Source organism: Anoplophora glabripennis, unplaced genomic scaffold (assembly GCF_000390285.2).
Source record: "Anoplophora glabripennis isolate ALB-LARVAE unplaced genomic scaffold, Agla_2.0 scaffold1608, whole genome shotgun sequence".
NCBI classification, from domain to species: Eukaryota; Metazoa; Arthropoda; class Insecta; order Coleoptera; family Cerambycidae; genus Anoplophora; species Anoplophora glabripennis.
The window spans coordinates 1-27756 of record NW_019417684.1 but is presented as its reverse complement, the minus strand read 5'-3'; the positions used below and the strand labels follow the sequence as shown (position 1 = coordinate 27756).

The 27756-nt window shown below is 32.5% G+C and overlaps 1 protein-coding gene across 1 annotated transcript; it reads left to right on the top strand.

Moving 5' to 3' along the window:
* The first annotated feature begins 7652 nt into the window (after positions 1-7652).
* On the top strand, positions 7653-11107 carry LOC108915454 (sushi, von Willebrand factor type A, EGF and pentraxin domain-containing protein 1-like). Its single transcript, XM_018721487.2, has 3 exons — positions 7653-8119; positions 8174-9015; positions 10280-11107. The coding sequence occupies exons 1-3, from the start codon at positions 7810-7812 to the stop codon at positions 11105-11107; spliced, it is 1980 nt and encodes a 659-aa protein (XP_018577003.1). The 5' UTR covers positions 7653-7809.
* The last annotated feature ends 16649 nt before the right edge of the window (positions 11108-27756 follow it).

Here is a 27756-nt window from a genome sequence, read left to right as displayed (position 1 = left end):
ACAGACACATCGGAAACGATAGAAATCGTCCCCCGTTTTAGCTCCTTTTTCACATATTGGTACCCGAAAGTTGTAAATTTTCAATTCAGCCGATAGCGGCCATTTTGACATAAAACTGACACTTGACAGTGCCGTCTGATGTGAGCGGTTCAGGAACTTGGAAACTTTTTCATTTTAAAGGTTTAATACGATCACTAACCTATCGTTGTGGGGGGCGAAAAAAAATTTCTTCAGAAAGCTCGAGGTACTGGAATGTCGCCCACGAAGCGAATGTACTAATACAAACGTGCAAGGTTTTTCAAAGGGCAGTACCTACCGTTTGCCTTGAAATTGAAAGAGAACCTGCAATTTTAAAGGGTACTTACAGACATTGCTGACATGTCAAGTATGTAGAATGGTAGTAAGTCGTAAACAGGTACCTAATGAAATAATAATAAAATACCGGTACATACCGTGGCGTAGCTACGTATTAACGTTTAAAAAAGGCCTAGTAAGGTAAAATACTGGTTCGCCGCTATCCTACAGACATATCTGACGTTTAGCGTGAAATTATTTTGACGTAATTAATCTGACATTTCTAACGACGTCCGGATTTTCTCCGGGTGGGCGTGTCCTAATGCACAAATCTTTCCGGTTTATGAGACGGCCGTCTGTCGTCGAGAAGGCCCCAAAAACAGGCAAAATTAAATACGAAAACGCGAAAATAACCTTACAAAAATGCTCCCGAACCACGAAGGACGTCGTATTTACGGCCGCATTTCGAATCCCGCGTTCGATTTCGCGGAAAGTTCTACATAAAAAGTTGGGAGAAGGCACCCGGTCGATGAATATGAGTATCTTCGGCACGGTTTTAAATGAAATATCGTAGAAAAGGGGGGAAATAAAAAATAAAAAAGCTGTACCCGCGCGCGATTCGCGGCGATCGGCGACCGCCAAGTTTCAGCTGGTGGGCGTGTCGGACTATCGCCGTTCACACAAAAATTGGCCACGCCCCTTGCAGAGCCCGAGGAAAACTCAAAATTCACCTCGAAGACGACAAAAAATCGCCATCGAAATACGCCGTTCGGACGGAAGAAGGCAGCCCCCCGGCTTCGCCCCCCGCGGGTCGCCGCTGTGCGGCTTCCCCGCAAAGCCTTTGAGTCTGGAAATCGGCGCTTTTTCGGGGCGATCGTGCGACGCAGACAGAGCTATAGGATTTTAATATATATTGATTTGTTTGTCTTATAAACATTGGTTTCGAACGGCCCCGTTTTAAATAATTAAAAGTCCAACCAGTGGTGAAGAACTGGACAGGGGTCACCTCATTTTTTACAAAAAAACTACGCTACTGCATTTTTTACAAGTCATTGTAACTGATTTATATTCTAATGCGTAAAAAAGGTGATTTTTTCTCTAAGATTCGCTGTTCTCAAGTTATTCATACCAATACAATCCCCTTGTGGCAGACACTTCTAACCATAATATTACAATAATATTTGTTTATGCTTAAAAGTAAGTGCAACTTGTGAACACATCAACAAAATTATTTACACTCCTTTCTACACCACCTGTGAGGTAGTGTTCCTGGCGTGTTTTAATTTCCCCTGGAAGTCTAACCCACTATCTTTACAAATAAGAACAACATAAGGGAGGACGTTGAAGTAGGAGTTTTTTTCCCGTCTTTCCCTTATAATTTTTGAACCTTTCATCCGATTGAAGTGAAATTCGGAACACAAACACTCCTTATGATCATGCAAAAGCTTTTTAAGTTTGAACCACCTACCCCTCTTAGAAGTGTATTTTGTGTGCTACCCCTCCTCCTACATTATTTCAAAATTACAAAAAAATTAATTTCAATAAAACAACTGCACACCACTTATGACTCATTAATTTTGAAACTTTTTCGTTTCTTTTTTTTTTTCGATATTTGGCCTTGTTTTTGAGATATTCAATGAAATTCGTACGCCCTAGCCGCGTAAATTTCATTTGTTATAGCAACCCATGAAAAATAAAACTGAGTGATTTGTATAAACTGACGTTTGTGAGAATCATTGTCAAAAGAATTACTTCAAAAGTATTTTTATTGCTAAGAAAAAATGAATAACTGCTTTTTACAACATTTACAACAAACTTATCAACTACTAAAAAATTACAATAATTGCTCAAAGTTCATTCGTCCAGCCTCAATACAATTTTGGAATCGGCGAACTAGTGTATTAACTGCAGCTGCTATTTGAACGGGATTGTTTTTACTTCATATTCATAAATATAATAAAAAATATATGTAATTTGGCTGTCCTATTGTGAGCACCCTGTATAAGTGAAATCAATGAAACTGCATGGATATATCTTCGGTTAATAAAATTATGAAAAAATAGCTCGAAAATATTTTCCAATACGTGGAATTTTTCGAAGTTTGTACCTATTTTGTGAACACCCTGTAAAAGCTATAATAATGAAATTTTATATTAGGGTTTTGAGGTGTGATCAAATCGAAAATGCTGTCCATTTCTTTCTTAAAAAAAATGGCTAATATGTTTTTTAATTTTTGATGGTCTTTTCTTAATCATAGTAGACTGTAGAAAAGATCACATGTCAAAAACTATAATATCAATAAGTAGGCCCTTTTGAGTACTACTACATAAGAAAAGAAATCGGCCAACGCCATCCTAAATCCGGAGGTGTTCCGACTTTAAGTGAAACACACTGTATACAGGGTGTCTTACGGTGGCGGCACATTACAATTATTTCAACGACTACTCCGATTTGAATTTTGAAAATTTGGGACACCGGGTTTTCGGGCAAGCCCTTCTCAACTAAAATAATGGCGTCCACGTACCACTTCCGGTTATACGGGAAGTCGTCATCAACTTATTTTAAATGGAACACCCTATATATTATTGGAATTTTGGATTTCACGTGTTATTTTCGGTGGACTTTTATGAAGTTTCCCTATTCCTAAAATTAACCGTTTTCGAGATATTTTATTTTTTTCAAAAAAATGGTGAGAAAAAGTGACTAGCTTCAAACCATGTGTATTTTATAATAAGAAAGATAAAGCAACAATATTTATAGGCGGGATAGCTAGACCCCTAAGCTTCCCATCCATACTTTCAAAGTGGCTTAATTGTATACAGGGTGCTAGAAATTTATTGCCGAGTTTAGTTAACTTCTAACCTGCATAAGTCTCTTTTTTAAAATGGAACACCCTGTGTGTTTTTATATATTCTGATACACAGTCTCTTTCGAACGATATCAGGATTCCCTATATCTATCTCTCCTAGTTTTTAAGTTATCTACTATTTTTTGTGTAATCACCTAAAATCAGTGGCGGTTTTACCATAAGAGCTGCGGAGCTGCAGAACACATAACATTTTATGTATTTAATCATAATAAATATCAACAAAATATTTAAAGAATCCAATTGTACTCGCGCTAAAATAAATCTAGGAGCTTATATTATTATTTATTGTGACGCGAGCTACGCTCCTTAATATATGCAACCTCATATACAAAATGTGTGCACAGCGAACAGTTAGATGCGTTCTTTGTTTCTATTGGCTAATCAGGCACGTCATCCAGTACACTTTTATATGGGCTTTTGTGGCTGTAACGACAGCCACTGCTGCAGTAAATGCAGTAATATTTCGTACGTGGTATGTGGTGGTTTATTTCTGCGAGCGGCACGTGTGAATATTTTCGTTTAGGCATCTACGGATATTATAGTTACGTTTCGTTTTTACAAAAAACTTTATTTGGTTCTCTGCCTTATTAGGATATAACTAAAAATAAAAGAATTAGGTGGGCCATCACCACTATTAAATATTGAAGTTAGTGGAACAAGCCGAAATAAAAGTTATAAAAGACAATTTAACAATAATGTGTACACAAAAGCAGAGCGGGTGTGCGGGTGTGATAAAAAATACACTGTTGCTTACTTTTCGGTGGGGTTAAAGCATGGACAATATAGTGTGAAAGATTTAACTCATTTAAGTCATTAGGTAAAATAAACATAAGAAATCAGTTAGATTCTGCATATTGGGATAATATATGGAAACACAATGAACAGGTAACGAAAAATTGTTATGTATTGTCTAAAATCATAGATTGCATAAAATTTTCGGATCTTTCGAATTAGCACTTCGCGGATACGACGAGACAACCGGAGAACCTTGATGGGTTTCGTGGACTTATAAATTTTAGTGCAGATCTTGACGACATATTAAAAGAACATCTACATGGGTATGACCGGGATTTTCTGTGATTGTACCGGGAATTAGCTGTATGGTCCCGGATTTCGGATTTGCGCGTATAACTCTCGGAATATAATATATGTATATATATATAAAAAAAATATAAAAAAATCATAACACGGCGAGGAACATTAAAATTCGTTGAATCGTTGGTAAACTTCACAAACAATTTTTTTGTTTATAAACAATATTCAATACCTAATTTAATAAAATATATTTAGTTTATTCCAATTTATTTATACCGTCAGTAGGTAATTCGTGAATAGATGTTTCAAAAAGGTATCAATTTCAAAAATCGTTCTTGTGAAAATCTGTATTTTTGTATAAATGGATTGTTCCTTGAAATTCAGAAATGCCAGGAAAACGCGTGACCTTGAAAATTTTAAAATTTTTCGCCTGCGGCGCCATTTAGAGACTCCGCGCACTTAATATTCCCGAATTCAATTCAACAAATGTAACAACCCTAAGCAGAATACATTCAATCAATGTTCACGCGCCGCCACTGCCTAAAATCATGTAATTTTTTGCGAAGATATCTGTGGAATTTTTAGCAAAACTTCAAAACAAACAACTAAACTGTCATCAGTTATTTATTATTATATATTCACAGACGTTGCAATAGGATTGTATGCAGAACATTTACAGTTTTTAATGAGACAAATCCCAATTTTCCACTAATGAGCAGAGAACTTTTAAAATAAGTTCGAATAATGTTTTTCAATCAGACGATTTAGCAACACAAAATGTTAATAAAAAATAGTACACAATCACCAGCCAAACATAAATGGAGAAATGATGTTAAAAATTAGTACAACGCACATTTTGGGGAATTTGAATAAACTCCCATTTTATTAGAGTCCGTTGGTTACTATATCTTGGCTCTAAGACATCTCCCTATGATTTAATTTCAAACGGCTCACTACCGACATATTTAATATACAGGGTGTCCCAGTGTTGGCGTATAAAAATTTACCAGGGGGTAGACCAGACCAAAATAAGGTTAAAATTCATATAAAATATTTTTCTGCGTTGCACTCCCACTAAGTTACAGGGTGTTGTTTAGAAAAAAATAATAACAACTTTCCGCAATAACTCAAAACCCTTTCAGGAATATAAGTAATTTTTGCGTGAAATGTACACCTATTAAAGGTCATTAAAACTACATGGTGCTTACTTCAACCTGACGCCCAGGGGCAGCCTAGGCAAACCTGTCCTCAAGGTTATGCCTTCATAACTTTTGCATATCCTAGTTTTATGTAACTTGATTAAGTTTTCCTAAATCTGCAATCGATTCTGAACAAAAAATGGGCTCTTGTTTCATAGCTCAAAAATGAACCGTTTTCGAGTAAATTAGGTCTAAAGTATCGACTGCATTAGTTCGTAGAAAAATGCATCTATAGATTTTATTTCTTGTTATCTCTAGTAGGTACCTGTCATTATCAATAACAAAGTTGTTTACCGTTAAGGCACAGTTTCCCATGTAGCTGCGGCTCAATGAATATGAAGTAACTAAACAAGTTTTCTATGAATTATTCAATATTTAGTTAGGTACATATAGGGGAACTAAAAATAAAATTAAAAATTATGGAACAGAAACGAAATTATGTCGGCAAAATGACAATATAAAAAAAATAGAAATCAAGGGTTGCTTGAATTTGCTCGGCGGCTACATTAATTTTTTGAAGTAAACCGTCTCTTGTGTTACTGGGTTTAGAATACACCAGTTGCTTCATATGAGCCCAGTAAAAAAATCAAGTGAGTTAAGGTCAGGGAACCTGAGAGGCCACATAATAGGTTCATTTTCTCAATCCAGCGTTCTGGAAAATTTACCAGGGGGTAGGGTAAATTTTTGTACGCCGACACTGGGACACCCTGTATACACGTTACTTTTTAGAAATACATACTCAACAATATAAGTGACCTACATAACTCAATAATTAATTACAAAAAAGCTGCGCTGAATTTACTGGATCAGAACTGTAAATCTAGTATACATTAAGATCATGCATCATTAGTAGAATCACCAAACAGAAACATATTTCAAACTTATTAGTTCTCTTCAGTATATCACGGATGAGACAGACATAACGTTTAGGTAGATCCAATCAACATGTTTTGAGTACGGGTTATATTTCATCCATAATTTAAAATTCTATTGCGGATGAAAATAGTCTGAGAAGAAAATTGTAGCAGAGATGTTTTAGTATTGTTGATAATTTGCTAGTAGTGAGCTGCAAAAGTCTACATGTAAAAGATATCTTCTGAGATCTGTCTTGTCGTAGCAGAGTAGTACGTGATAGGTATATATATTTTAAAATTACTGAGCAATGTAAAAAATAGTGAACCGTCTGGCTTAGTAAAATTTGGTGTCAGTCTGTTTTTGTCATATCAATAACTAAATTATTTTAATCACAAAACTACAAGATACAATAAAATATATTTTCTTCGGGGCATTAATGGGCTTCTTGATGGAATGCTGTATTTAGGAAGTAAAGGTTAATACATTTAAAGTATACCTATCTAGTTTTTGTAGTTTCTTAGAAATGTTCTCCCACATTATCAGAATTTAATATTAGCTCTCATTCAGAATAAACACTCCACTATCTTCTGAATTCATTAAAAATAGTGTGTCTATTGCATATAAATGTATCCGAAAAGCAAATCTGCCTCAGCATATCTATCTATCATCGTAAAGTACATATTATACTCACCTATATAATTATTCCATGTGGCGGGCATTTTTAATATATATATAGTGCTTTATTAGTCATAATATTGGCCATTATTAATGTATTTCTGTATGTCTGGCTGGAGAATCTTTGAAAAAGTTTTCTTTGGATTTGAAAATGTTTTCTTTGGATTTCCTAATACATTTTCTCAACCTTCACCTTTGGAAGGCACTTTAATCGCCCAAAATCTAGTTGCAGGTTCTTAAAGGCTTATATTACATTTAAGGCATTACATGTTAATTAGAGTGTACTATATCTAATTATTTTTTCTCCCGACAAATATAGTTAATTTTAAAAAATACAGGTACAGTGCAAATTGCTCCTGATTTACTGAAAATATTTCAATCCAAAATTACATTATTTGACAAAATATTAATAAATGTTAGAAAGAAAAGATATTTATTACACTATAAAAAAGCATAAATAAAAATTAATAATACTTGAGGTTTTATTATTTATTTTATATTTTCAATTAATTTAATGGACACATAAATAGAAGCAAAAAACAATGAAATACATTTTTTAATGATCTTTTTATTTGTTTGGCATTTACGTCACTGTTTATTTGCACGGGATAAAGGTTTCTTTTTATGATCAAATAAGACATGAGTAAATTACTTTTACTGCAATAAAAATGTTTGTAATTTAATTTGAACAAATAATATATATTAATTTGATTATTTTCAGATACACAACAAGCAGACTACCATCTCACAGCATCATTGAATTATAGGGCAAATGGAGCTGTCGCTACATCTTGTCTTAATCAATATACAGAGTTAATATCACAGCACTATACTAATTTAAATACTGTGCTTTCGGAAAGATGTTCAGCAGTTAATGTAAAAATGAATGTATCTTTTATAAAAGCCAATCCATCACTGATTGAAGAAAATGTCGTCAAGGTAGATTATATTTTAGATATAGTACCAATAGTGCGCCAACCTCAGCTATATGACTTGTGTGGTAGTACTTTAAGTTTAATGTTTGATTTGTCAGTTCCTTACGCAAGTGCGGTTATTGAACCACTTTTAAATGTGTCTTCTATTGGAAATCAATGTCCGCCATTAAGAGCCTTAAAATCTGTAAATAATAGAGGATTTACTTGTAATGTTGGAGAAGTTTTAAATATGGATACTAATGATGTACCCAGATGTTGTAAGTAACAATCAGTAACTTGTTATGAAAATATTAATTAACATTAAATTTTAGTACACTGTCCTGCTGGCACATTTACTGGTAAAAATAAAAAAGAATGTTCTTACTGCCCAAGAGGATTTTACCAAAATCATGAGCGTCAAGGGTCATGTAATAAATGTCCTCAAGGAACATATACTCGAGAAGAAGGTTCTAAAAGTATACATGATTGTGTACCTGTATGTGGTTATGGAACATATTCTCCAACTGGTTTAGTACCGTGCCTAGAATGTCCAAAAAATAGTTATACTGATGAACCTCCCACAAGTGGTTTCAAAGATTGTCAGGCTTGTCCAGCTAATACTTTCACTTATCAACCATCAGCAGCAAATAAAGATAAATGCAAATCAAAATGTAATCCTGGATATTATTCACCAACTGGTTTGTACCCTTGTTCTCTGTGTCCCAAAGACTTTTATCAATCATTATCAGGACAAACTATATGTAATGAATGTCCTGGAAACATGATAACAGAAGGACCAGGTGCAACTGGTCGCGATGAATGCCATCCTGTTCAATGTAAAGATAATGCTTGTCAACATGGGGGTCTGTGTGTACCAATGGGTCATGGAATTCATTGCTTTTGCCCTGCTGGATTTTCCGGTCGAAGATGTGAAATTGATATTGATGAGTGTTCATCACAACCATGTTATAATGGTGGAACTTGTGTAGATTTACCTCAGGGTTACAAATGTCATTGTGCACCTGGTTATTCTGGAATTAACTGCCAAGATGAACAGTCGGATTGTGGAAATGATACCTGTCCGACACGTGCTATGTGTAAAGATGAACCTGGATATAAAAATTATACTTGTCTTTGTCGATCAGGATACACAGGTGTTGACTGCGATGTTACTGTAAGTATTATATATATATAAACCAGTGATGTATTTGGGATTGCAGTCAACAGTGCTAAGGGCTAATGTAATAAGAACACTCTGTGTTGTCAAGCTTTCGGAAATGTTTATTTCCTTTCTCAAGACATAAACGTGAGATTATAATATAAAAACCATCAAAAACGAAGTATACAAGAACATTGTTAAAATTTTATGAGCTTCACTAACAATGTTCTTGTATACTTCGTTTTTGATGGTTTTTATATTATAATCTCACGTTTATGTCTTGAGAAAGGAAATAAACATTTCCGAAAGCTTGACAACAACACAGAGTGTTCTTATTACATTAGCCCTTAGCACTGTTGACTGCAATCCCAAATACATCACTGGTTTTNTTTAACCAGTGGCGTCCCAATTAACTTCAACCTCATTATTTTGAATGAAAAAAATGATACGCCACTGCATTTTTGAAAAACAAAAATTATTGTATAAATGGTGCTTTATTTTGTAATAAAAAAGATCTCTTGAGTTTTTTTCTTATCTTGCACTGTTTTTTAGTAAAAAAATAAAGAACAACATACTAACCCACATTGAGCCAAACAGAAAGCATGATATAAAGATTACCTAGTAGGCTGTGGTTGTTGATTACTGTTGTGATTTATTAATTTTGACAGTTCAGTTCATTCAACTCAATTTTGATACTTAAAATACCTGTACAGTGTTATTTGATAATGGTTGAGTTTACTAATCAAGAGTTGGCAGACATTCATTACATGTATGGCTTGGCTGATGGCAGAGCGCCAGAGGCTAAACGATTATATCAAGAGCGTTTCCCGAATAGAGTCACACCAGATAGACGAACATTCTCAAACATACATAGAACGTTGGCTGAAACAGGTACTTTTAAGCCAAATAATCAATTAAAAGGTGCCCATCGGACTACTAGAACTCCAGAAGTTGAAGACGCAGTTTTAAATTAAATTGATGAAAATCCTAATATTAGCACTAGACAAATTGGAAATAACTTGAATATCTCGTACATTCTAGTTTGGAGAATTTTTCACGATTTTCTGTTATACCCGTATCATATTCCATTAATTTCGCGATCGCGATGTTGAACGCAGTGGACGCGAATTTAAATAGCTCGTGCAAACGCTGTAAATCTAAGCTAATTAATGGTGTAAAATGTAAAAACTGTGATAGTAGTTATCACAACAGTTGTGCAAAACTTTCTCCAAATGTAAAATTTATGGAGGACAAAAATTTTATAATATGTTGTGAAAAGACAAATTCCGATAGTGATACGGCTTTTTACGATGCTATGGAGGAATGGGCGAGTGTTTATCCCCAACCCGATAAAAAACTCGATGTTAAAATGTTCGTGTACATCATTAAACAAAAAGACACTTTGATTGATGAATTACGTGACAAAATTAAAACGCTACGCGATCATATTGTTTTGATGGAAAAAGTAGCAGAAGGACAAAAAAACGTAGTGTCTCCAATACAAAACCAAACAGCAAACAAAACTATAAAGGTCAATGTTGATAAAAAGCCGCAAAAACTAAATAAATCGAAAGTCAGTGTTTCGAATACAAACAATGAGGTAAAAAAGCATATCACCCACAAAAATGTATCAGCTGAACTATTGAAGATACAGAGTGATATTAAATTCAACGAAATAATTAATTTGGAAAATCCTATTCCGATGAAAAGCTTACAAGCATCTTCTAAGGCTCAACCGACAGATAAGGAAAACACGCAATGGGCAGAAGTCACCTATAAACGGAAACCATTTAAATCAAGAAAAATGGTGGTGGGTAACAACAAGCAAACTAACATAAAGGGAGTGAGAAAACATGTGCAACTACATGTGTGCAGAATTGCCCCAGAAACTTCTACAACGGACTTGGAAAAGCTACTAAGGGACTCATTTCCTGAAGCAAAGTATGAGACTATAACACCAAAGCAACCAAGCATTTACGCATCTTTCAAGGTGACAGTTTATGAAGACAACTTCAAGAAGGCCATGGATCCGCAGATCTGGCCGGAAGGAGCTTATATAAGCCGATTTTTTCGGAAACGGGAAAGGGAGGTACCTGCAGTAAAGTAATGTTCAATCCCGATATGTTTATACTTAATGTGCAAAGCATAAACACACAATCATTAAACTTGTTAGAAATAGAGATTGAAAATTTTCACAATATCAATTTTTTGTGTTTATCAGAAACACATTGTAAGGCGGATGACATAAATAAAAAACAGATTGACAATTTTTGTTTGACTACCTACTTTTGTCGTAGTCATTATGATAAGGGGGGTGTAGCTATCTATTCTAAATCGGATTTGAATTTAAAAAGAATTGACGTAGCAAAGTTTTGTGTGGAAAAAGATTTGGAAATTTGTGCGGTTGTATGGAAAAACTATTTAAAATTGTCAACCGTCATTTTAACTTGTTACAGATCACCCAGTGGAGATATGAATGTGTTTGTAGATAATATGTTAAAAGTATTGGAATACGTGTGTTTTATAAAAACATATAAGGTTTTGTGGACTGTATTTTGTATGGGAAAATGCGATTTCTTCAATTTACAATAACGAGTTTTTATTATTTAATGAATGGGGTTTACAGAAAAATAACTTTTTTACAGAAAAATGACTTTTTTATATTACTAATGACAAGATAGACATACGAAGACTGAAAACAAACAACTCAATCTTTTTTTTACGTTTCCAACGTTCTTTATATTATTTTATTTCTATGTACACTCAGTTCCAATTCTCAACATCCTCCCCCGCGTTGAAGTGAAAACTTCAAAAAACAAAACAATAAATATAAATAAAATATGTTTATTATTTAACATTCTTGAGGAAGAGGACACAATTTTGAAAGAGGGCGCGTAATTATACCTTCATTTGTTTTAAGTTTTACGACCCTAACCTTTTTGTCTGAACCGGGGAAAACTTCAATAATTCTGGCTTTAGGCCAATTAAGTGGAGGTACATTATCTTCTTTTATAAGAACAATATCATTGACCTTTAGATTTTCACTAGATCGATACCATTTTGGTCTATTTTGAAGCCTATTTAGATAATCAACAGACCATTTTTTCCAAAATGTTTGTTGTAATTTTACACAACGTTGCCAAAATTTTAAACGGTTGTCTGGAATATTTAGCATATCCTTCTCCGGGTATGACATCAAACTGTCACCTATTAAAAAATGACCTGGGGTTAAACATCTTAAGTCAGAAGGATCCGTAGAGAGCGCACAAATTGGTCTTGAATTTAAAATCGCTTCAATTTGAGCGAGTACAGTACTGAGTTCTTCAAAAGTCAAATGCGAATTTCCTACAATTCGTTTTAAATGAAATTTTGCGCTTTTAATAGCTGCTTCCCATACACCTCCCCAATGTGGACTTCTAGGGGGTATAAATTTCCATTTTATTTCATTACCAGACAGAAACGTTTCTATTTCATTAATTATTTGTTGAGATTTAAAAAATGTGTATAATTCATTTAATTGATTATATGCACCAACGAAGTTTGTCGCATTGTCACTGTAAATGACAGATGGATTACCTCTACGTGCGATAAATCTTTTTAATGTTAATAAGAAAGAATCTGTTGTAAGACTTGAAACAATTTCTATGTGGATTGCTTTAGTTACCATACACACGAAAATTGCTATATAACATTTTGTGAACGAAGCACGTCTAAGATTAGATGATTTTATTAATAAAGGTCCGCCAAAATCTATTCCAACTTTAAGAAATGGTCTAGCTATTGAAACTCTGTCCTTGGGTAAATTACCCATAATTTGGTTTGCTGGCAGCGCTTTAAATCTGTGACAAGTCACACAGTTTTTTATAATGTGTTTTATTTGTCTTAAACCATTGATTGGCCAATATCTTAATCTAATGTTAGACAACACAGTATGAGCTCCTGCGTGAAATAGTTTCATATGTTCTCGTTTTAGTAATAATTTCACTACATAGTTTTTTGCGGGAAGTAATATTGGATATTTTTGTTCAAAACTTATGTCTGCATTTGAAAGACGTCCATTTATACGAATTAAACCTTTTTCATCAATCCAAGGGTTTAATGAAGCGATAGCGTTTTTAGAAATAGGTTTGTTAACTTTGAGTTGTTCAAATTCATCTTCAAAATGAGTTTTTTGAATAACTCTAATTATTACTGTAAGAGAAAGTTGCAATTCCTCAATCGTGAGTGATCCGTAATTCTTAATTGAATTTTTCTTTGAATTATTAGCAAATCTAAAACAATAAGCAATAGTTCGCTGTAACCGTGAAAAATTTGAAAAGTTTGAAAATATTGCATCATTCATTACCGGGGTAGTTAACATAGTAATTTTTCTTAGTTCAGGGATTTCATCTATATTGAATATTAGCAAATTTTCTTCGTTATGCCCTTTTAATTTAAAGAAAAAATCATGTAAGTACTGAGGGCCATGCCACCAAATATCATTATGTTTTATTTCATTCGGAATTAATCCTCGAGATAATAAATCAGCAGGGTTCTCTTTTGATTTAACATGATTCCAATGATATTTAGAAGTTAAGTTTTGTACTTCTGCGACTCTATTAGCGACAAAAATAGTCCATCGTGATGGATGTGATTTTAACCAACATAAAGTTATTTGCGAATCAGTCCATAAGTGAACACTGTTAACTTTAAATGAAAATACAGACATTAATTTGTTTACTAATTTTGAAAGAAGTACTACTCCACATAGTTCCAATCTGGGTAGAGAAACGGTTTTTAAAGGGGCAACTCGAGACTTAGAACATATTAAGTTGCAAGAAACAGTTTCATCAATATATAATGCACGTAAATACACACACGCACCGAAAGCCTTCAAAGAAGCATCTGCATAACCATGTATCTGTATTTCTAATATTTTCTTTGTCGCAAATATATGACGCGGAATTTCTATATTTGACAAATGATGTGTATTACAGATAAAAGTATTCCATTCATTTAGTAATTCCGTAGAAAGTTTTTCGTCCCAATCCAACTTACGAATCCATATTTTTTGCATAATGAGTTTTGCAATGACTATCACTGGTCCAATAAATCCGAGAGGATCAAATAATTGAGCAATTTGTGATAGCACATTTCTTTTTGTGGGTGATAACTCATCATTTAATAATGGCACGCTAATTTTAAAATTATCCGAATTTGGATTCCATGATAGACCGAGAACTTTATTTGAGACATTATCGGCTTTGATATCAAATATATTAGATTGATTTGTTTCACAAAACGTATTCAAGAATTCCTGTGAATTCGAACACCATTTGTGCAATTTAAATTTTGCTAATTGTAACATTTCTAGAAGTTCATTTTTAACTTTTACCAATGTTTCAAAATCATTGGCACCGAATAATATGTCGTCTACATAACATTGTGTGAGTATCATTTGTGAAGCGAGTGGAAAATGAACCCTATGTTGATTTGCTAATTCGACTAAGCATCTAGTTGCTAAGTACGGAGCCGAATTAGTACCGTAAGTTACGGTTTGTAACTCTATACATTTTAATTCTTCATTGGGATGATCTCTCCATAATATATTTTGTAAAAATAATTGAGATGGATTAATTTTTATTTGTCGGTACATTTTCTCTATGTCCGTTATTGCTACAAACTCAAACGTTCTGAATCTACATAAAATGTCAAATAGTTCGGGTTGAACTGTGAAACCTTTCAACATAATATCATTTAAAGAATAACCAGTTCTTAAAGTTTTCATTGAAGCATCAAATACTACTCTGAGTTTAGTAGTGACCGATGTTTCTCTGATTACACAATGGTGAGGTAAGAAATTTTTATTTTTTATCTCTAACGGTACATATTTACCGTGATTTAAAGAAATATATTCATCTATAAATGCTTTATATTGAGAGAACAATCCTTTATCTCTTTCAAATCTTTTTTCTAACAAAAAAAATCTTTTGCTAGCAGGAGGTTTGCATTAGTAAAATTTTGTTTGATAGGGTATTTTGCATTAGTTAGTAGTAATTAGTAATGTGAGTGCTTCATACGCATAACAGTTTTTTTTGACTTGATCTTTTGTAGTAGTTGTAGAATCACTAAATTCACAGTCCATTTGCTTACAATTTTTTGGTCACCTAATTTTAAATATTTATTTGAATTGCGAAGTTGCAGATTTACTTGAAATGAGCCATCTACTAAATGCTTAGCTGTGCTTTTAAATATTTCTTCACATTTTTCATCTTCTGGAGATAAAATACGCTTACTTTCAATTTCCTCCTGTTGCCAGAATTTTGGTAGGAGGTCATTTAAATTACAAATATGTGAGCACAAAGAAACACTGGTATTTGTATAATAATTATTTAATACCGGACCTGCAATAACCCAACCAAAATGAGTATTTTGCAAAGTAGGCATTTTACTTCCTAAGTGAATTATACCTGGGAGAATAATGTCATAATAAACATCCGAACCTAATAGTAAATCTATTTTCGATGTAATATTAAATGTGGAGTCTGCTAAGTTAATATTTTCAGGAATCGGTAAATTATTTTTGTCAATAGTGAATTGAGGTAATGAGCAAGTAACTTTTGGTAATATTGCACATGAAACGTTAAAGCTTTTATTTATTTCTATTTTAGAATGAATATCAATATCTACCATGTGTTTTAAAAATACCTGTGTATTGGAAACACCTGAAATGTGAATATTTGTTTTATACGGGGTGTAGTTTAGTTTGTTAACTAAATCTTGCGATATAAATGAGGTTTGGCTTCCACTATCTAAGAGAGCTTTTGCTTGTATAGGTGTTCCGTCTGTTGATATAACTGTTACATTAGCTGTTGCTAATAGCACCTGTATTCCTCTTGTATAGAGACTCGAGTGAGTAGTGACGGATGAAATTTGCGAAACTTCTTGAGAATTATTATTTGAATTAACGTTAGGGGCTAAATTTTGATTTACTAAATTTGTCCCACTTGATTGAGCGACATTTTTTGACGATTTTGAGTTATCATTAGGGTGTAAAAGAGAATGATGGTCACCTTGGCAAATTGCACATTTTCGAGATGTACAATTTTCTAGGGAATGCCTTGAACCAAAACAGTTTAAGCAAAGTTTATTTGTTTGAATAAACTGATGCCTTTTGTGACAAGGAAGCGCTTTGAATTTGAAACATCTATAAATATTATGATTTGTCAATTTACAAAAGTGACATTTAAATTTGTTATTTGTGTCTGATGAAGTATTTGCTATGTGAGAAGCCGTTTTCTTTGTGTCCGATGAAGATAAATTTTCAAAAGCTATACATCGTTTTTCAAGGAAAGTGAAAAATTCTTTAAGTGTGGGAAGTTCTGTTGAACTTTTTTCTAATTCGTATGCTTTGCGTGTGTCAAAATCTAGTTTTTGACTAAAGCTATAGATAAGTAATAGATCCCACTCCTTTGTATTGACTTTTAATGCTTCTAATGAATTTAAATGTTGATTTATATGAATTAAAAATTGTCTCAAATTATAAGCTGTACATTTATTTATGGGGGGAATATCTAATATATTTTTAATGTGCTTATTTATTATTATTAGTTTATTATCATACCTCTCATTTAATATGCCTAATGCTCTTTCATAGTTTTCGTTAATTAGTTCTAGTTTATTTATTAAATTTAATGGTTCAGCTTGTAAGGTGGATTTCAAATATACAAACTTCTGTACATCTGTTAATTGAGAGTTGCTATGAATTAGTGCCGTAAATAAATCTATAAATGATTTCCATTCTTCATATTTTCCTGAAAATGAAGGCAAATTTACGTTTGGTAATTTTACTTGACCGGTACTATTCATATTTGAGTTTTGTTGCAGAGGGGGGTTCCGAGAATTGGAAAGAGTTATGTCGGGCACAACACTCGACTGAATTTTTGTTTTTATAGCGGCATGGATAGTAAAAAATTTATTTTCTGTGTCAATTCTATCCTGCTCTTGAGACTCATCGATCTCCTCTATCTTGTCTTGAACATCAGAATATTTTTCAAAAGCTTTAATTAATGCAGTTTCTCGTATAACATATTCGTTAACATCGATATTTTGATTTTTATTCTTATTTAAAAAGGTTTCAATTCTAGTGATAGTGCCTTTGATGGTACCTCTTTGCTTAATTAAAGCTTCCATATTTAGTATTTGGACTAACTAAAACTATGTAACAATTTAACAATTTGACAACTAAATGACAGTATTTATGAAATTGAAATTATCTTTCAAAGGGAGCGTCTGACCTTGAATCTGAAATTATTGCACCTGCGAATTCTACACTATGGGCAGCGTAAATATGCGAGAAGTGCGGGAGCCTCGGGATTCCTTGATTCAATTGTGAGAGAATTGCGGGAGCCTCGGGATTCTTGGATTCGAATACGAGAGAAGTGCGGGAGCTTCGAGAAGTGCGGGAACTTCGGGATTCCTGAATTTGTGTGTATGCACCTTTCACTCTATGCTGGGGCTTCAGGTTTTAGCTTCTGCACTTAATTGTTCCAATCCAAGCGTCGCCGTCGTCGGTTAATCCGGCTCGAAGGACCACTTATGTTTTATAAAAACATATAAGGTTTTGTGGACTGTATTTTGTATGGGAAAATGCGATTTCTTCAATTTACAATAACGAGTTTTTATTATTTAATGAATGGGGTTTACAGAAAAATAACTTTTTTACAGAAAAATGACTTTTTTATATTACTAATGACAAGATAGACATACGAAGACTGAAAACAAACAACTCAATCTTTTTTTTTACGTTTCCAACGTTCTTTATATTATTTTATTTCTATGTACACTCAGTTCCAATTCTCAACAACGTGTATAAGCCTAATATTCAAATAATACTCTGCGGGGATTTTAATCTGGATGCCACACCGGGTACAAGAAACTGGGCTAATTTTAAACAATTTGCCAGTATGCTACTTGCTTTTGATCTGCATCCGAGGGTAGAGTGGCCCACTCGAGTTACCGATCTAACTGCCACAATTATTGATCAAGTCTTTTCGAATGTGGTAGACGACAGTACGACATGCGTCATTGACAATGTAATTTCGGATCATAGAACGGTCCTTTTTCAAATTTTCCCGGAAAATATAAATTATAATTCACACTCTCAACTTTCAAGAAATTTTAGTGAATCAAGTATTAACAACTTTAATTTAGCCTTGAGTAGGGAACAGTGGGGTGAAATCTATGAGATACAATCTATAGACGAAGCATATTGTATCCTTCATGAAATATTTATGAACTATTTTAATATTAACTTTCCATTAAAGAGATACAAATATAAAATAAACAACAAACAGTGGGTGAATAATGAAGTGAAAACATCAAGTACCAAACTAAAAGACCTGTATAACTTAAAAAAAGCATGCCCAGAATTGACAAACTTTTATAACTCCGCAAAAAAAGAGCACATGATGTTGGTGGAGAGCATCAAAAAACAATTTTACCAAAATAAAATAATACACTCAGAAAACCCTTCTAAAACTGCTTGGAATGTAATTGCATCTAAAACTAAACAAAAAACAAACAAAAACGTTGACGTAATGATTGGAAAATCACTATGTGAGGATCCAAGAACAATAGCCGCAGCATTGAATGATTTCTTTTTAAATACACCCGTGACTATAGTAGAACAAATTGGGAAAAATACTAAAGACTTCGTACATGACAAAGTTAATCCAAATTCTATTATGCTCGAACCTTTTGAAGTGAATGAATTGTACGGTTTATTAAAGAAAAAATTAAGAAACAAATATTCGTCGGGGCCTGATGAAGTACCTTTAATTATAATAAAAAGAGCACTACCTTTCATAATGCAACCAATAACGTGTCTGATAAATTTATCATTTAATACGGGAACTTTTCCGAAGGAATTAAAAACGGGCAAAGTGGTACCTATTTATAAAAAAGGAAATGCACAAATTATGGACAATTACAGACCGGTCACAATTTTGCCGGGCTTTTCAAAAATATTCGAGTACTCATATTTGCATCGACTTTTAAAATTTTTTGGGAAGTACAAGATTATTACAAACAGTCAACATGGTTTTCGACCCACAAAATCCACCAATACAGCGATATACGCTTTTTATCAGAAACTGATTGACCACATTGAAGCAGAAGAGTGTCCGGTAGGGATTTTTTGCGATTTGAGTAAGGCTTTTGATTGTATCGATCATCAAAAGTTACTGATAAAATTAAACTCATATGGTGTCAGAGGAGTTGCATATAACTGGATAGAATCATTTTTAAGGGAGCGTAAACAATTTGTTAGTCTTTTACATTCCAGTAATAATTTTAAGAATAAAATCAAATCAGATGAGAAGCATGTACAAACGGGAGTCCCCCAAGGGTCAGTTATTAGTCCCCTTCTTTACCTAATATATACAAATGAGCTGGAGAAGGTTATATCAAGTGGGGTTTCGATAGTAATGTATGCAGACGACACCTCACTGCTTATATCAAAAAAATCAGATTCAGAATTGGAGGCGGAATGTAACTTAGTATTGCAAAGAGTGACCGGTTGGTATAACTCGAATAATCTTTATCTGAACAACAATAAAACTAAAACTATTCGATTTCACAATAGACAAAAAAAATGTTCTAAATTAAATATTAAGATCAACGAATCTGTAGTGGACTCCGTGGATCACATGAAATTTTTAGGTGTTGTCATTGACGAGTGTTTAAGCTGGAAGTCGCATTGTACAGACCTAACTACAAAATTAAATTCAGTATGTTATTTGTTTAGAAATGTCAAACCTATTTTATCTAAGGAACAACTGATAGGTTTGTATCATGCGCAGGTAGGATCACGTCTGGGTTATGGAGTGATCTTTTGGGGTGGCTCCTCTCTGGCGTCGGATGTATTTATATCGCAGAAAAGAATTTTAAGATGTATAGCCGGTGTCTCCAGATTTTATTCCTGTAGAGAAATTTTTAAAAGTTTTAAGATTTTAACGCTTACTTGTGTTTTTATTTATGAATTATGTATGCAGGTTTTTAAGAGGGTGGGTGACCACAAACTAATCAAAGATATACACAACGTAAATACTAGACAAAAAAATACATTTTATTTGCCATTTTGTAAATACAATGTATCTCGTAATTCACCAGACAACATGGGTTTACAAATTTTTNTACATTATCCATGACGCAGTGGCGTGTCGGGTATGCATCGGAAATTTACGTGATAATTCACGAAAATTCCACGGTACATACATTTTTAGGCGTTATAAAATATTTAGAAAATCAGAAATTGTATACTACATATTTATTAAATAAAGTTCGGTTAAAAATAGTGTCGTTCTTTTAATTGGAAATTAGGAGTCAATGTAACGAATTTCCTCAGGCGACGCACATGATAGAATAGTCCAACTCACGCTCCATTCATAACAGGGCTGCAGTTTGAATTCTGACCAATAGGAATTCGATAAACGCAACCGATGTCGACGGATGGACTAGAGATTGGCGCGAGTGTCATTTAATTTTTTTAGAACTAAATTAACTTAATTATTTTCTCGTTATTTAACATGATTTATGGATTTTAAATAAACGGTACAAATCTTCGCGAGGATAATACGATATATTTGCTATACATAATAATAATATTTTGCATAGTTTATACTGTGGTTTATACACAATACATTTTTGAACGCGTACACATCTCTACCAAAATTTGACCTATTCTTCGGGTTAAAGACACACATTGTCCGCTCTCTAATTCTTACATTTTACATTGTACTTTTATATATTAAAATATGTTATTCCTAATCCTTTATGGGTTTTTCTATATTTTATATAAATACATGAAGAAAACTGTAAATTTACGGACCTTTACTGGTTTCTTTTCTGTCGCTGTATGTGAAGCCAATCATTATATTATTCTGATTAGTTCCGAAATATCTGCAATTAATTGTGGTTAAAAGAATAAAAAGTTATATGAGGCTTAAAGGAAAGGTAGGTAATATTGTTAATCTAGAACCATCGACAATCATAGTTTTCAATTCACTAAAATTGTTTCTTCGTTCTACTCGGAAAGTGTATGTAAATGAACTGGAATTTACTCGAGTTTGTAGGTTCATAAGATCTGCAAGTGAATTAAATCTAGTGAGATAAAGAATGTGAAAGGATTTAAAGGATTCTCTTAGTATAATATTCTCTTTTAAGTATCACTTAAATAAAGTTTTATTGGATTGGTCACTAAATGGGACACACAGTAATCCATTATTGTGTCCCAAAGAGAGAATTTAAGGTAAAATACAATTCCTTATAAACATCTTTCTTGTTCTTAAACTCTTAAAAATGTGAATATTTTCTTACTCTTGGCAAAATTTGTCTTCTGGCCATTGTCACTATCCGTCTAGCTGTCGGTTTAAGGTCCATTTGCACACATCAGTGCCGTATCAGTTCAGTATCAGTGTCAGTGAAAAATAAAATATCGTTGCTTAGAATTTAGATTGACCTGTTTACACACATCCAACACAGTGACGTGTTTCACTATCAGTGCTGTTTCAGCGTCTGTTCCGTGATTTTTAAAGACGTTGATATTTTTACAAGTCTCACTGAGGTACTAATGCGATTCAATTGCTTCTTTTGTTGTTTAGAATGGATAAAAAACTTATCGAGTTGGTAGAAAATATTGATTTGTAGCATGAAAACTATGCACGCATTGGTTTTAAAAATAATATTTGAAATGGTATAGGCAAAGAAATGGTCGTCTACTAATTCCATATATAAAAATTCTGTATTTATTAAAAATTATTTAATTGCAATTGTGAAAACTCGCGATTAACAGTTAATCGTAAGTTTCCACAATTAACGATTAATCAATTGTCAATCTTTTTAATGTATTTGATAAAAATCCAATAATTTAAAACTTATTATTGCATGAAAAGCATAGTGGCGCCAACACGAAAGTATAATGTACATGACGTAACAAATAAAAGCCTGCTATTTTCTTTTTTATCAATTAATTAAACTTAATGGCAGATTAGATGTTAAATTTAATTACAACAACAATTTCTTCAGTTTTTGTGAATAATTTTTTAATTTAAGTTATTCTTGACAATCGCTTATTTTAAGTTTAATACTGATAATCACGTTTTAGTAATCATTTCTATACAAATATATGTTCCCATAAAATTAAAGTGTCTGTCTGTATCGAAGCAGGATAATTAATTGTTAGTTTTAATTGATTTTTGGAACAGTTGAAAAAGTTAATCGCAGTTAATATACCTAGATTAATCCAAATAAATTAATTAGAACGTGCAATTAAATTAATCGCAATTACTTGTTTAATCAATTAATTAATTGATTGAAAATTTAATTGATTAATGCCTAACACTGCCTGTAATCAAACTACTAGTCATTTTTTTACTATTTCAGTTTTGCGAAGTATTTTGATGCTTTTTTGTGTGTAATTAAGACCAGCGTACGTAGTGGTAAAAAACACTAAACAATTCATACTATACAAAAACAAAAAAATAAAATATAATATAAATAACAAATTCAAACTCTATTAAGGTAGAACACAAAATAGAGGGATATTTTTTTAAAACAGAAATGAATTTAAGAAGGCAAAATACTTATTTTTTTTTTTTGTAATTTGTTTCATAAAATACATGAAGAAATTAAGGAATAATAAATTATGTACCCAGGTCAGCATCATAGTTTTATCGGTAGTAAAGTCCAACATAATCGGCATTCAATACGTGTTAATTCAAATGGAGGTGGTTATCGGGCGTGTTAAATAAAAAAATATAAACAATAATTTTTTTTTATTTTTCGAAGTTTACTTTTTTAACAGAAAGGGCACTTAAAGTCTAAAATTTATATAACACGACCGAACTCAATTGAGGAGCTTCGTCAGCGAATTGTTGAAGAATGTCGTCAGATAACGCCCGAAATGCTTCGAAATGTTCGTTCAGAAGTGGAGCAAAGATTTTATTATTGTATGGAAGGGGAGAGAATCCAATTAATAAAATATTCGCGCCGTTTTCAAGTAAAAAAATTAAAATCGATTTATTGCATGGCGTAATCCGGTTTCAATAAATTGAAAAATAGCAGGAATTATGCACTTACTTTTTTCTGTACCTACCAATTTTATTACAACACGTTATTACTAAAGTGACAGCTATTATTAATTTTGTCAAACAATAACAAAAACGAGTGCATCTGCTAATTTCTGTTAAAGATAGTGAATAGTGAATCTAAAAACTGATAAATTTTTTTAGACTTCCGTTGTTAACTGTTAGTAATAATTTTTTTGTAATAAAATTCATACAAAAAAAAACTGAGTGCATAATTTCTGCTATTTTTCAAATTATTGAAACCGAATTACGCCATGCAATAAATCGATTTTAATTTATTTACTCGAAAACGGATAATTTTTATTTTAAGGAAAATCAGTGGCGTATCATTTTTTTCTTTAAAAATATCCAGTGACGTGCCTGTGCGCACGCCACTGGTGAAACTGAAAATAATATTTTTATCGTAGAACGTGTATTGTTGTTAACTGTCAAAGTCTGTAAAATTTCAATAAAATATTCTGAGCGGTTTTTTAAATTTGCATTTTTTATTAAAACTTTAACACTCTGTAGATCAAAAACTAAGCGTTTTCAGAATATTGTATATTAAAGAAATATATCATAAATCAGTTGTACTATAATCTCCTGCAAGGAATGCATCGACTTACCAAACACTCTGTATACATGGTGGTCCGAATTTTATGCACGAAACTTCGAGGGCAGACAGATCTCTTTAAAATAATGTGTTTGCCTTGGTCTAGAACAGCCCCGTTTTAGAGAGGGTGTTGAAGTTGTTAAAAAAATTGATTTTTTGTTTATATCTCAGGAATCTATTAATCGACCTCAATACAATGTGGTACAGATAATCTATGATAGTAGGCCTTGCATTCCCTAAAATATGAGCTCTAAAGGTACATCCATTGGTGTACAACTGGGCAGGGTGGTCTCCTTTTTTATAAAAAAAACTTACGCCACTGCATTTTTTACAAGTTATTGTAACGGATTTATATTTTAATGCATAAAATAGGTAAAAAAGGTAACTTGAATTTTTTCCCTAAGATTAGCCGTTTTCAAGTTATTCATACCAATACAATCCCCTTGCTTGTGCAGACATTTCTAACCATAATATTACAAGAATATTTATGTTTATGTTTAAAAGTAAGTAGAATTTGTAAGCACATCAACAAAATTCTTTACACTCATTTCCACACTACCTGTGAGGTAGAGTTCCTTACGCGTTTCATATTCCTCTGGAAGCCTAATCCACTATTTTTACAAATAAGAACAACTTAAATCAAAATAATAATAAATGTACATTTACCAAAGGTGAGGAGTAGTGAATATTCACAATCATATGGCATATTTGGTCACAAGAAATTCGGACAAGATATTTTCAACGCGAATTTTCTGTGAACGTGTGGCTCGAAATAATTCGTAATAAAGTTTTTGGACCTTTCTTCTTGCCACCCCGTCTAAATTCCCAGTCATTTCTAAACTTTCTAGAAAACCATATATTTGAATTATTAGAGGATGGTGCTCCTGCGCATTCTGAGAGAATAATATAAGAATGGCTTAATTAAAAATTATATGGGGCGATGGATAGGTAGAAGACCAAATGCCAATGTCAACCATAATGGTGCAGAGGGTCCAGTGTCTTGGTCAGCCAGATTGCCATATCTAAATCCCCTGGACTTCTATGTTTGGGGTTATCTGAACAGTAAAGTTTATTCTACTCCAACAGATACAAGACCACAACTATTGCAACGAATAGAAGACGGGTGTAATGAATTAAAAGAAAATCACCACATGATATTAGCTTCAATTAATTCCATTAACAGAAGATATCAGAAATTTATCGATGTGGGTGGTTCGCATTTTGAACAATTGTTGTAAATACGTAACGTTATTTTTGTTTCTTGTTTAGTTGCTGTTGCTTGGTAAATATATTTTTATTATTATTTGATTTAAATTGATCTTATTAGGTCTCCAGGGAAAATAAAAAGGAACATTACCTCATAGGTGGTGTAGAAAGGTGTAAATATTTTTTTTGATATGCTTACAAATTGCACTTACTTTTAAGCATAAACATAAATATTCTTGTAATATTATGGTTAGAAGTGTCTGCCACAAGGTATGTAAGTATTAGTATGAATAACTTGAGAACGGCGAATCTTAGGAAAAAAATTAGTCACCTTTTTACGTATTTTGTGCATTAGAATATAAATCAGTTACAATGACTTGCAAAAAATGCAGTGGCGTAGATTCTTTTGTAAAAAAAGGGTTGACCCCTGTCCAGTGTACATCACTGGTTGAACCTTTAAAGCTCATATTTTTGTATATGTTTTATCTGTACCAAATTTTATTGAGATCGGTTAATAGATTCCGGAGATATAACCAAAAATTCAATTTTTTTAACAATTTCAAAACACTGTATCTCTAAAACGGGGCTGTTCCAGACCAATGTTTATAAGGCAAACACCTATTATTTTAAAGAGATCTATCTGCCCTCGAAGTTTCCTGCATAAAATTCGTACCACCCTGTATAATATGTATATCGTAATTTATTAAATAAATGCATCAACTTTAGAACATCCGTGTAGATATTAATGCAGTACTTCCACTTTTATCATGTAATATAAGACTAAAACCCAGATTTACAAGTGCAAATTTATCAGCATCTTGGTATAAAGTTATACTCCAATTTAATTCACGGTGAGCTCATTGCTATTTTATACCTCCAGCTGTGTAACGTTTATTCGAGTATTCCAAGAATTATAGAAAAATATTTTATTGCTATTGCTAAAAATTGTCACTTTTTTATTTTAACAGGCACAACAGATTCATTAAGGTGACGTCAAAGTACATGATATTAAATTTTTAATAGAAAAAGGTTAAATTGTTATGTCAAAATTTATATTTAGATGTAAATTTTAATTTCTTCAAATAAAAGAAAAGATAATAACTGCGCCGCTCCTCTTAACTCCAGTACATAATAACTTTCAGAACTATATTATCACAAAGTATGTATTTATTTTATTTCACTAGATGAAATTTTGACGTCTTAGGTGGTAAAATATGAGACCAAGTGATATATCAAGTTATATTGGCTGGACTTATCCAATAAAATATTTTATATCAGTTTACACAGATAAAACAAATAAAAATAAATGAGGCCCTGATATATTATATGTAGAATAGTGGTTCAAAGAAGGTTCGAGGACATTGTGGCGATAACTTACAAGACGCTGGGGAATGGCTTACGGCAGAAAGAAAGATACGGCATTGAACCAATTCAGTTGGTCATAAAAACGTAGAAAGTTAATCAACATAAATATTATTTTTGAATGTCCCAAGGAAGGAATATGGTTACTTATATTATTTCGTTGACGTGCTGTCGACTAAAGAGCAAATGATATATTTTTTTTCGTAATTTACTTATTTTTTACTTTATCAGAACATATTTTAATATCCTCTATATATTCATAGAAAAATATACTTTTATTTTTTAAAAAATAGTTAACTTATTTTAGGTAAAGGATAAAAATAATATCTTAGATTAAAAATGGCCATTATACAACTAAAAATATCATAAAATTGCTGAATATAATTTTTTTGTTTTTAAACTTTGACAAATATTGGAATTAAAAATGGTACCTCTATTGGCTTGAACTTAAATTTTCGTGTTGTTTTTTAATTTATTTTAAATTAATACAGTATATTAAAGTATCAGTGGATATTAAGATCTTTAAAACACGCGCGATTTTTCGAGCATAGAGCATAGAGCAAGTGTTTTAAAGACCAGTTATCCACGAATACTTTACGCTATTTTTTTTTTATTGGTACACGTTGAAATCATAAATATTGTATTAATACTACAAAAAATGGAAATAAGAACTAATAATATCAATTGGTTGAATTTGTGATGCTAGATCAGTATACCTTTCGTTGTCATGAAAACGAGAAAACAAAAATTTGTAACTGTACTGTCACATAAGATTAATTGCTGTCACCCCAGTTATTACTAGTTGTATATTGTTTAAAAATGACTTCTAACATTGATTACCTACTTAAATAGTAAAGCAGAACCGCAAAAATCGGAAAACGCTTGCAGAAAAGAATACGACAAGTTCATCAAATGGATGGAAGAAAAGGTAACAAATACAGATGAACGAGTTGTGCTTGCTTATCTTCAGAAAATGTCAGAGCAGTACAAAGCATCGATTATGTGGGCTATCCATACGAAATTGCAAAGTATGTTGAGGATAAACAAAAGGGGTCGATTTAAAATCATTTACGAAAATGCATGCATTCATGAAGGCAATTAGCAAGAGTGGCCTAGTGAAGAAGGCATATGTATTCAAGGAATNCATTTTGTTAATTTTTTTCATGAAACCTTTTGAAGAAAAGTTGTATATTTACTGACCAGCCGCTTTTTAAAAAATCCATATACGTACTGGGTGTTCCAAAAAATTGATCCACATCTAAAACGGGCAATTTTTCCCCTTTTCACTTTTAACTTTGTTTTTATTTACTAAAATATTTTAATGAAAAATTGTATATTTATTAACCGGAAATCTTTATACTGGATGTTCCACAAATCTGATCCAATTACCAACAGAACGAAACTTTCCTTAGGTATATTTTTTTTCATTTCTACAGTTTGTACTGAAGTCTGCAATATTTTTATGAAAAA